Source organism: Anas platyrhynchos, chromosome 11 (genome assembly GCF_047663525.1).
Source record: "Anas platyrhynchos isolate ZD024472 breed Pekin duck chromosome 11, IASCAAS_PekinDuck_T2T, whole genome shotgun sequence".
Classification (NCBI taxonomy): domain Eukaryota; kingdom Metazoa; phylum Chordata; class Aves; order Anseriformes; family Anatidae; genus Anas; species Anas platyrhynchos.
Genome location: NC_092597.1, coordinates 7,777,632 through 7,789,853, shown reverse-complemented (window position 1 = coordinate 7,789,853; position 12,222 = coordinate 7,777,632). Strand labels below are relative to the sequence as shown.

Sequence of the window (12,222 nt, the reverse complement as noted above, 5' to 3'; positions counted from 1 at the left end):
TACTTGGAATTGACATATTACATGGTGAAGCCCCTATTGTCATGTTCCCCATATTGATTCAGTACTGTTAGTACTGAGCTCTGGATTCTGCTAAGGAGAATCTGAGTGTGTGTGAGCTAAAGGCACTGTCTCATGAGACACCAGTAAATCACTTCCCCAAATTTATGAGTTTCACAGTATGTATCATAAACTGGGTGGTACCTAAACTGAAATCATGTTAACACTAAAGGACCTTCTCAAAAGATTGATTAAAGAAATAAAAAACTTAACAAAAGATCTAATGTCCCAACCTACTACCAAGATTTATATGCATTTGGCTTAGTGTTTGACTATAGCAGGCAATGATATTTCACTCACTTTTTGGCCCCAGCAAGACTGTAGCAAGACCCCTACCTGGTTCCTTAAATGTGTGACTTAACTAGTGATGAAAGCACTTGGTGCCTTATTTCATGTTTCATCAACACATTTAGAGAAACAGAGTCCTTTATTTTCATATTAGTACAGCAAATTGTTTTTTAACTATACTGTTTAAACTAAGTTTGTACTTTTGAGTACTGAAGCTCATCTGAAATATTCCTATGGATTTCCCAACTGTGACATTTCATTGAAAATTCTGTGTGTCAAGCAGGCAAACATGGTATTTTGACTTCTAAAGACAATTAACTAGCCTCAAAGCACACTGAATTGCTCATTTCAACATACCAATTTTCTCTATAAGCACAAATAATCCTACAAACCAGAAGAGTAATTTTAAAGGCAGTAAAGAACTTTAATGTTTCAGCAAGTTCTCCAGAGGTAACTTTCCAAGTAAAGAAAGAGCTCATAGTGACAAAGCTGACATAATGACCAAAATTAAACAGCAGACAACTGACATTTAATAAAAACGTTTGGAGTTTTTAAGAGGGTCCGAACAGCTAGTCTTAACCTAGAAGCATTATGAGAGTGAAGAAGGTGTGCAGAGACAGACACTGCCAACCCATTATAAAACACGTATTCTGGTCATTTCTTGGAATCAGATTAGAATGGCCTTGGTTGAAAAGGGCCTCAAAGATCATCTAGTTTCAATGCCCCCGCTCGGGGTGGGGTTGCCAACCACTACAGCAGACTGCCTAAAGCTGCATCAAGCCTGGCCTTACTTAGGTGAGGTTTGGCCATTACATGCTATGGCGACAGCTATTTATTATGCTACACCATAATAAATGCTGTATAAAGCATATTTACTATGCTACCGTGTAATAAATGAGGGCAGCGAGGCACTGGCACAGGTTGCCCAGAGAAGCTGTGGGTGCCCCACCCCTGGCAGTGCTCAGGGCCAGGCTGGATGGGGCTTTGGGCAGCCCAGGCTGGTGGAAGATGTCGCTTCCTGTGGCAGAGGGTTGGAATTGGATGATCTTTAAGGTCCCTTCCAACCCAAACCATTCTGATTGTATGAAAATTGAGGACAAATCCCTAGACAATCTCAAGAAAAGTAGGCAGCATAGAGGTCTTTTATATTCCAGCCTCTTCTCTACATTTCTCTGCCACACTTCTTCCCCTTCAGAGGAAGGGACAGTTGAGCTTAAATACAATGCTTTTCTACTGGACAACTGTAAGAACAAGCTGTTAACCAGAAGGAGTATGTGGAAACACTATGGAAATTAACTTCAAATAGATTTCTGTTTAGATGAATTTGGATGAGCGTCATTCATCTCACCAAAACTTCGCATTCAAAATAACACTGCTACCAGTCTAGTGCTGGTTATGCTTAAAAGACTGTTAAGTAACTGCACCAAATCACAAAATAAAATGCCTATGTTTAAGTTGCTGCATTGATATTTATTGTCATTCGACTATATGAACATTTTTCAATGTCAGATTTTTTTCCTGGTACCAAGGTCTTACTCTCACAGCACAGATGGAGAAATAAGAGCATTATAGTGCAACCAAACTAAGGCTTTTTATTTTTGCTGTTTCCTTATATGCTTTCTAACAAGAACACCAATTAACTTGCATTTTCTGACTTATCTGCTCTTTAAGATTGCATAAAAGTAGACTTCTTAAGGTTGTAAAATGAATACAGTTCTTAATTCATTATGTTGTATTTGAAGATCTACTTTGTGTAAACTTTAGTAATCAATTGTGATAAGCATCCTAATAGTAAAAAAAAAAAAAAAAAAAGCTGATCTAAGCATAAGCAATAAGTTAGCTTTGGGTTACAGGTTATAGATCTATTGTAGCAGGAAAGAAGAACAGTTAAAAGTATATCAGCTTCACATTTTACTTTAGTATTTCCTGCTGAATACACCAGGAGATCCAATTTCATGACATCGAATTGCCTTTTATTACATACTGGAAAAAAATGTCACGAACTTGTGTGTACAAGTTTGAAGAAACATTTGACAATAACGTGAAGTATCAAGCAAGTGCATAGACTGACTGGCAATTCAATGCAAGTGTATACAGAAGAGTATATGGTTCACTTTCAACTCGTGTGTCTGTGATCCACAAGAAGAGCTCTGTAAAGACAATCTGAACATATACTTTATTCTATTAAGTAGATGGCTTGCTACAGATTTTTTTTGCATTGTGTTTTAAGTGAATTTTCAGGAATGCTACTTTCTTCTCATGTTACAGCCTTATTTGGATCTGCTTTGTTGGGCTTCAGATTACACATAAATGGAACTTCAGTGGTAGATTTGAGCATTTACAAAGTGCCTTTTAGAAAGACATTTTAACACTATGGCAGTGCTCGTAGCTTTATTTCACGACTGTAATGCAGCAACAAAAAATTCTATGATTCTGTCTTTTGTGCTAGCTTTTATCTAGTGGAAAACAAAGTTCTACTCTACTTTTCTGACACTTTCATATATGCTATGTAGGTATTTGTAGTATGTGCATGCTAAATTGTATAAACAGATTTAAAATATAAATCTGTACCTTTTGCCAAAAAAAGATTTGAAAAAAGACTGTAAATGAAGTAAATAGAGCCAGAAGTACGCATCATCTTACTAGTGCTCCCTGATTACTTTGACATTGTTTTCCAAGCTCACTATTACAGATAAAAGCAGTTCTATTCAGTTTTTTGATATCGTATATTTTGATATTTTTGATATTTTACATATTGTTATTTTTTCAGTTTCAGATATTTTATATACCGACTGTGACAGTTACTTTTGAAATGGTTAGTCACAGTGGGGCGTTAATTAATCTTCCAGACATACTTCATATTGGATATTAAAAAGCTCACCTGCTTATAACTTTTGCCACTATCAAGCTCAACCCATGCAGAACAATGCCCTAAATTTTAGGAATTCTTTATCTTTTTTTTTTTTCCCCAAAGCTCCGAGACCTGTAAAGAAAAAAAGGATATAAACAGAAAACTGTTTGAATAGCATGCCTGTCATCTCAAATAACCTGAAAACCTTACCCTGTTATTGAAAGGAAATTGAATTACTGGGAAGTCCAGACTTTGTGATGAGCACTGACATTTAACTTTTCTTCCATTGTGACCAAATAACATTACCAGCACTACAGTATATTAGATTTCAGACACATCTCTCTGAAAGTGGAAATGCTACATGAATTGTTCTAATATGAGCAAGTATCTCAGGCAAAAAGATACTCTGAATAGCCACAATGTCTGCTCAAGTTAAAGTTTAAAAAATAATAATTTAAATTGGCAATACTGTCAGTGAAAAATAATAAGATAACAAACACTTAGCTCGACATATTTATTTTTCAAGGGCAATAAATAAATGTAAATACACAAATTTGGAAAAAATCTTAGTAACAGAATGTTTTTAAACAACATTCTGGCTTAAAGTCTTTGTTATTGACACTATTGAAATATTTTCTGATTTGATTAAGGTAGACAAGTCGTTATGTTGGTGATCCTCCATCACATTAGTTTGAAGAAGTTAGGCTGCTGCAAAGGAAAAAAGAGGTCAACCTTTGCTTTGACACAGAAAGTTAACTAAACTGCATACGTTAAATGTTAAAATGACTTTTCTGGGTGTGACTTTACTAAAGAATATAGAGAAATCTTTACATTTACAATTTGCATATTAGATAACTACCATTCATAACTTTGTTATTATTAAAAAAAAGTGTAACAAAAGAAAAACAAAAGAAAAAAAATGTCATGGAAGAAAAAGGTGATATAAACTGGCCCTTCAGTTAATAAGACATTCTTCCTTTACAAGTCTAACTTTCCTTCTAGGTTCAGTAACAGATTTTATGTAATTACTGGTTGCCATCACCACAGCAGGTCTGCCTGAAATAACTGCAAAGCAGCTTTTTACCTGTGGACTTGTTTTTAAACACCCACTCTCTTACAGACATTCTTCAAACACCGGAAACCAGGAATGTCATATTCTATCCAGCTGCCTTAGCTGTCCTAGACTATTGTATACTAATGCACTTACCCAGGCCTAGAGCATGAATCGTAACTTGTCCAGGAGAAGCAGCCTTTTTCAAAAGTATCTACAAATTGTGAAATACAAATCTTATCAAAAAGGTTCAGCAAGAAGGTAATTCTTATTGACTTAATGGAAGTGGAGGAGGATTTGCGGTTCCCTCATAATTCAGTAAATATTCCATTTCTGTATGCTATAAATACTATAAGATGCAACAGGTTTATTTGGTTCCCATAAATTAGAAAATTGTTTCCAAAAATTCTAAATTAGTGATTTAAAACACAAAATATTACACCTGACCACCTTTCTAGACAATCTCAGAGAGCAGCCTAGCTTTTCTCTCACCCTTCGGAAGTGTGCTTTTTAAAGATATATCATCTAGAAACAAAAAAGTGTTTTTAATTACAGTCCACTTGCTTAAATACGCAAGTGGACATGTTAATGTTAAAGGTACTTCTGGGAAAAAAAGGCAGATAGTTATTTTAACTCTGCATTCTTAGAGTAAGGATTATTATAGACCTTAGTTTCCTCTCATCATTCGCCTATCATATAGAGAGGTCAATAAATAAGTAATTATCTGGTCCAGTTTACCTACAAGAGGAAAAAATTACTAAAAGAAAAAGAAGTTACCTATAAAATCACTTGTTTAACCCTGATAACATCTGAGTTGCCATACCCAGTTTATAACTGCAAGAAAAGCAAACAATATTCATCTTGCTCATTAATAAATGCCCCATTTCCTATGACAATTTTTGTATAATCAAGTCATATATTCTTGGGGCAAGAAAGCTGGCCGGGGGTGCAACAACAGCACTAACAGTATAAATCTGGGTTCAAAAAAATAATAATAAATGTACTAAATCCAGAAGCGAGGATATCTGGACACATTGAGGAGGCAATGCCCATCTGTTATTTGGGCTCTTGTGTTACGGAGACTATACCCAACCTAAGATATAGTTTCTCATCATTAAAGTAACACAGGATTCTGTTGTGCTAGTGTACAGACTTCAGGAAAAAAAAGTCTTACACAAAACCAATTACCTCCTTTGTTTAGAGTAGAAGATAAAATAGCTTACTAACTGATGTAATAAGTAATGGATGTCACTATGACACAAAACTCGCCATGATCTGTGTGTTCAGCTACAAGGTGCAGTATAACTTATGACTAACTCAAAGCACAGCCGCATCCAACTGTGATTTGGAATTCCATCTCAAGCAGCACACGCGCTATGACTTTGAAGAAAGTCTGCATGATTGTAACAAAGTCACCCATCCTCTCCTGAAACGTGAACAAAATCCGTGGGGTAATCAGGCACAGGCGGCATGTAACGGGTTTGTCTTCCTTTTTACTCCTTGCTTTTGCTTCTGAGGACATGCACTTGGCTCCAGAATAAATCCATTTTCTGTTACAAGAGAACACAGCTATTCTTCTCTTTTTCTCTCTCTTTCTCTCGAGGCTCTTTACGTTTGCGTTCATTGCTCCCAGATTGTCTTCCACTTGCTACAGAAGGAGCACCTTGCACCTGCTATGTAGAAAAAAAGAGCATTTTGAATAAAACAAGCAGAAGCTATTGTATATGTAAAAAATGGAAGTGTTATTTAGTTTAAAGTATACAGAAGTTCATCCTTAATGCAACAGCAGAATTCAGGTAGAAGGTCTTTCAGTGAAAATTTTCCAAAAACTCCATGCAAACTTATTTCTGAAAAAACAAAATTAACTGAAAATATATTTAAAGTCCTATGAGTCTCTTCTATTGCGTTCACGTATTTTATTATTGAAGCAACTGATCTGAATTTGTCTTCAAACATTTTCTGGCACTTATATATTTACTTGACTCTTTTTTTTCCAATTTCTTTTTATAAGAATATAATCCACATTTCAGAAGTTGTGAGCGAAAGTATGTTTTTTAACAGGTGAAATGTGGTAAAGCAGACGTTTTTTCTGACTAGGAAGTAGTTAAGAATTTGGTGAGTTGTAGACAGAAGGCAACAGAAGGTTTGCACATTCACCATCTATTCTGGCTACTATTCATTCATAGCTGCAAAAGAGGATACTGTTAAGTCTTGTTAAGCAGGTTCCTCAGTTCTTTCCAACTTTTTGCAACCAGCAGAAATTAAATCCCCTTTCACTCTGTTTACATCTTTGTCTTAGAAGTAGTTACTGATGATTGTATAAAAGCAATAAGCAGCAGAAATCACAGAATTTGGAACCATCAAAATTTCTTGTTTCACATTTAACAGCTGTGTCCATTAAGGGCTCTGAACTGACACAGGCAATCCAAAGACTTGGCCTTCAAACAGATTGCTTTTATTTACAAATATGTGGAGTGTGTGTGTGTTTTGAAAATCTCCAGCAGGAAAGAACCCCCTGAATCCAGGACAACTTAAATATTGCCTCTGGCATGCAAAAAATCAGTTATATGGCCACTTCTTATATACATGTGCATGAATCACATTTTCCACACATTCTGAACACAACTGCTTTTTAAGGGGGAGCAGAGAAGGCATACCAGCAGCAGCTGTTAATTTCAGGATGAACAGGACAAAATAGATTCACAAAGTATCATGACTGAAACACGTAGAAAGGTAAAACCACGAATTTCCTCAACACAAAACAAAGACAATTTTGACTACTGTTGAAAAGCTCCTATTTGAATGCTATTTTGCAGTTAATGTAAAATATTTTTAATGCAATCTTTGCAACCTTTAGTAGTAACTCATCGCATCATTCCAACTTAAACAGTATGAATGAAACTTTGATTTAGGTTAGACATGCTTTGAATATTTAAGTACCAGCAACTGTCATATCTGCATGCACAGTGCGAAAGTTGTAGTGCTATTTGTTAAGATTCCTATATTCATCTTGTTACTTGCTGTTTACAATGTAAACAGCATCAGCCTTAACTGTCTGAAACATTTACAAAGGTAGATGTGTGTGTGTTAAGTATTAAGTTAATACTCACTAAAACTGGTGATCACCTTCTGTAATGTTTTCTTACCTGGACCTGAGCAGCTGCTTGTTCTTGTTCTTGATAGTACTGAGAAGCTCGCCTGTCCTCCTCTTCCTGAAGCTTCTTTGCTAGCTCTAGATCGCTAATTCCTTCTGGTATCTGTTCCCAGTTAATTTCTTGATTTTGCTGCTCTTGTTGTAGAGACAAAGCCATCAGATAATCCTAAAGAGTAAACTTGCTTATTAATGCTCTTTCATGCAGAAAAGAGCCAAGTACATAACATAGTACATTTTTCAGCAAGGGCAGCTACACAGTATCATCCCTTTTCCCCTAGCCTCCATCTTCAAATCCATCCACCTCACAGAAACAAGCAGAAATTCTGTTTCAGAACCTGTTCATAATCTGAGCCACAGAAAGGCCGAGAACTCTACTTCGGCTTTTTTCCCTTCACTGTACCTATGTCACAGCACACAAAACACAAAAGCTAGTTAAAAGAATGGCTTTCAGTTTTAAATTCCCTTACTTGGACAGCAGCAAAAGAAAGATAGTGCCCAGCTCATACTCGTTTAAGGTAGATGTAACAATTTTGATGCTGTCTCATTGTTATTTGCTATTTCTAAGTAAAAATGGGATTTATGCTCATTAGAGCATCTGTTCCAGCTGTACTGAGCTGCACTGACACCAAATCAATGAGGAACACTGACTCCTAAACCAAGGAGAAGATAATCAAGATAGTTTGGGATATATCCAAACAGACAGACAGCAGCAGCAACTCAAGATTTTACCAGTTGTTATCCTACCACATTATCTACTAAAAGAGATGTACAGTGCCTAAGATGTTCGTTGTTTTTTGTTTTTTTTTTTTAAGCATCTGCTTACTCATATAAATATATATATAAATATATAAAAGTATTAAAAAAATGACAGTGATTATAAAGATAAATCTTACATTCTAAACAAGCAGAATTTCCAAGTGGTCTTACTACACGCTTATGCATTAACACAAATAGTTCTTGTCTCCAATAGGACTTCCAGAAACTATTACTTATAGTTAGGAATAACATTACCACCATCACATGCATTCTACTACAGCCCTAGTCTTACATTCAGCGAAGTTGGCATCTGAACACAAAATTCCATTTTGACAATCAACGTGCTGAAATGAATTTATAAATTTATAAAATGAGGAGAAGTTTCATGGTACTGTTCTTGTTTCCATATACAAAGTAGATATGACATTTCACCTGAGTAAATTCTTTGGAGACAGGGATTCTCAAAGATTAAAATCAGACCTTTCAAACTATTCAGGATTGGTCTTAGTCTTCTCCTCCCTTAAAGTTGTGATAGTATTTCAAAGGAGCACTTTTGAAAATCTCAATGTAGGTATCTGAAGATTTTTTTTTCTAGTCATTTTTGTATGAGTACACATATACACACATCTGTATATACATATGACTAAAAATAAACAGTATTTACTACATATAGTCACCAGTGAACACAAAAATACAAGAGAGGCAGAAATCCAGTACTTGATCTATTTGATCCTGCTGCCCTCTGTAGACAGTTTCAGGGTCTGATGGAGGCCGTAGGTGGAATTCAGAATCACAGAAATTTCCATCACCATCCACATTGTGTAAGCTTTCCCAAACAACTTTCTCTTCTGTAAGAAAACCCTGGTCTGTCACCAGCAGGTAAAGTTGACCCTATGGAATAAAGAAAACCTGTAAAATTATGAAAATGCTTTATCACAGTCTGATACAAATTTATGATAAATGACCCCCTAGCAACTGTTGCCTTCCAGTAAGACATTCATTTAGATTTTTTGGTTAGTTTTAAATTTAAACAAATCTACATATAGCATTGGAAGACCAGATATTAGTATGTAACTAGCCTCAGAACAAGTAGTTTAAAAGCGTTATTTTTAATCACTTCATCTCCTCATGAAATTAACACAGGAAAAGGAGGCCTTGTAACAAGTAGTATCACCTGCAGCCTACATCTATTAGTATTTTAGAAGTTTTTTTGTGCAAACCAGAAGAACTAACTGAGTTGTTCTGTAGAATGATTTTGCTTTAACTATGGCAAACTCAGACATCTTTTTCCTTGGGAAAAAAAAATGCAGGTTTTGCTATGAAATACATTTTCTAGTTGAACTAAAGCCCATATGGAGTATCAAAACAGAAATCCCACATTTATTTATAAACCTAGAGCACATCATTGCAATATGCATACTCAAAAATCAAATCCCTTGTCACTTTTCAGGAAAAAAACTGCTAGGTTGTATAACAGGCACATCAGCGGGAAAAACTTTCCAACTGAACTAAGACATTCTTAAACTGATTCCCTCTTCAGAGTCCTGTTTTTCCTTGATCTAGGTACTTATCATTTGACATATTTAGTAGCTGTATAATGAAAAGCAAAGGCAAAAAGAAAACAACAGCCTTTAACTGCTGAAAATGATTACTGTATAATCACAAGAGCCAAGACTATTAATATCCAATTAAAGAGACAGGAAATAGACTAAATGAGTACTTGGGCAAATGGATAAATTGGATACTTATTCCCTTTTGTTGTTATAACTGAACTACCATTAACACCTTCCATACTTTGCTATTTTTGCTTTTATCTTGCATGAAATCATGGATATTTTTTTAAATGCCACAATTTTTTTTATCAAAATAGTGCTTGAACTTTTCCAAATGAGAAATGACAACTTCATATTGTATCATGCAGTTATCATTCAACTCTTCAAAGAGCAATAGTGAAGTATTAATTATTCAAGACTACATTAAATAACTAAAGTGGATAAATGGACTGATGCTGTATTCTAAAATAGGATCTGTGAATCTTCAGTTACATTGTAATATCAACTCAGTAGCTTTACAAATAGGAAACTGAAGTCTTCAGAGGAAGATTTCTTCAAAACTTTTTATATTAATTTCTGAAAGAATGCACTGCTACCATTCTATTATTGCTACTTTATTACTCAACTTCCATCATTTAAGTGAATGATGCATCTAAAATTGAAAAACTATTAGATGCACCCTTTCTATTTGACACTCCTTGAATGAGGAATTAAAAAAAAAAAAAAGTAAAAATCACATTACCTGCCTGAAGATTAACATTTTAGAGGTGTCTATATGTTGCATTGAACAGGAATATTTCAAAATAACAAATATTTTTAATAAAGCAGCAGACCAAATTGAAAAGTTTTCTTCCTTTCACTCATTCTCTTGTTTGTAAGTCAAACATTCTTTTTAAAGTAACAAAAATTTTAAAAAGCATTCCCATACAAACAACTTCTCACCTACTGTCTATGTCAAAGCCCAAAGTATTATCTTCATCCCCGTAACTAGCATAGAATTACCTTTTACAGATCAGCTACCAGTGTTAATAATTTTTTAGAGTTAATAAATTGTTTTGCAGTATGAAACAACACTGATACTTTCCTAATCTATGGCAGGTATTCAAAATAGTTATTATGAACATACAAACGTTATATTTCTGATGTTTCAAGAAGCACTTAATATTAAAAAAAAATAGAAAGAATTTCAAACCTACATTGTTACTGTTAAGTTAGTAATAATGCAAAAAAAAAGTTTGCAAGGAGTCACTCCCCTTCCTTATATGGAACAAATTCTTTTACTATACATACAAAAACTATGGAATTCAGAGTACTGGACTGTTTCTCCATGTTTTCACATAACTCATTTCAGTAACATAGCCCTTTAAAGTAAGGAATCCAATAGCAAGGTAGACATCCTTCAGTCTGACAGCGCAATGCTCCTCTAAACTCAGTATATAATTGGGTAAAGTATTGTCAGTGTTGGTGAATCTGTTTTTAAATTGATAACATGTAAAATAATGACAAATATTGCAAATTCTTCGAACTGAACATTTAAGAACTAGGAAGTTCTGGTTATTTGCAGAAAGGATGTTACCAGAGTCTACAACTCCCCAGTTAAAACATCTGCAATACAACATCCCTGTATTAAAATATCTGCAAGATAATACCTTATTGAGCAGTTACAGACAAATGTATATTATATCATAATAAATTTAAAGACAGAAAACATTAATTACCTCTAAAACAATCTAACCAGATAGAATGTGGAAAAAAATAATGCGCAACTTAAAAAAAAATTTGCTCAACCCAGCACCACAAATAATAAGAATTGCTCAATCACAATCATGTAATTGTTATGTGGCACCAGTACAGAGCAGAAGAAAGCCTATTTGTTCCTACCCTAAAGTTTTATGTCTTCATCTTTTTTGACATATGTTGCATCTTCAGTTCTCATAATTGATGGGCATTTCTCCATAACACAGCTACTGCTGACTACTGCTAGAACTCTGAAATAAAAGCAAACCCATTAAAAATCTACAGAGCTAACATTAAACCTAATAAAATAGTAAAGCAGTTGAGAAATCTCAACTCTGACAACAATGTATTTAGCACTCATGAGTATCCTGGAGTACAAAGATTTCAGATAGCTAATCTTGGCTAAAAGCCCAAGTCAAATCTGTTTCTGACTTCCTTGATCATTAAGAATATAGTTAGTCATACAGCTACTGCAAATAACTAGGAAATAGATGGAAAGATTACTGCTAACTTTTTAAAATAATGAAGAATTTGTCTTAATCAAGACAGTTTCTTAATATCTTTTATCCTGTAACATACAACACACCAGATGTCATTGGCAAGTTGAACAACCATTTGAAAATGACAACCCCAAAAACTAGAAGTCTGTAGATAACATGGAAACTAAACACTAACTGCAAGTGAGGTCATAATGATTATGGAATATTTCTGAGCCATATTCCAAAACTTCTCATGTCAGAGGTCTGAAACTTCTCAAAACGGAGAAGATTGGCTT

At 34.6% G+C, this 12,222-nt stretch overlaps 1 protein-coding gene across 2 annotated transcripts in view; it reads right to left on the bottom strand.

Moving 5' to 3' along the window:
* Positions 1-745: 745 nt before the first annotated feature.
* The window catches only part of MINDY2 (MINDY lysine 48 deubiquitinase 2), a 28,665-nt gene continuing 17,188 nt past the window's right edge, over positions 746-12,222 (bottom strand). For both annotated transcript variants that reach the window (XM_027467124.3, XM_027467125.3), the window contains 3 exons: positions 8,875-9,048; positions 7,394-7,567; positions 746-5,920 (listed from right to left, as the gene is read on the bottom strand). In XM_027467124.3, coding sequence (XP_027322925.3) covers positions 5,801-5,920; positions 7,394-7,567; positions 8,875-9,048 — 468 coding nt within the window. In that variant the 3' untranslated portion in view covers positions 746-5,800. The remainder of the gene's footprint in view (positions 5,921-7,393; positions 7,568-8,874; positions 9,049-12,222) is intronic.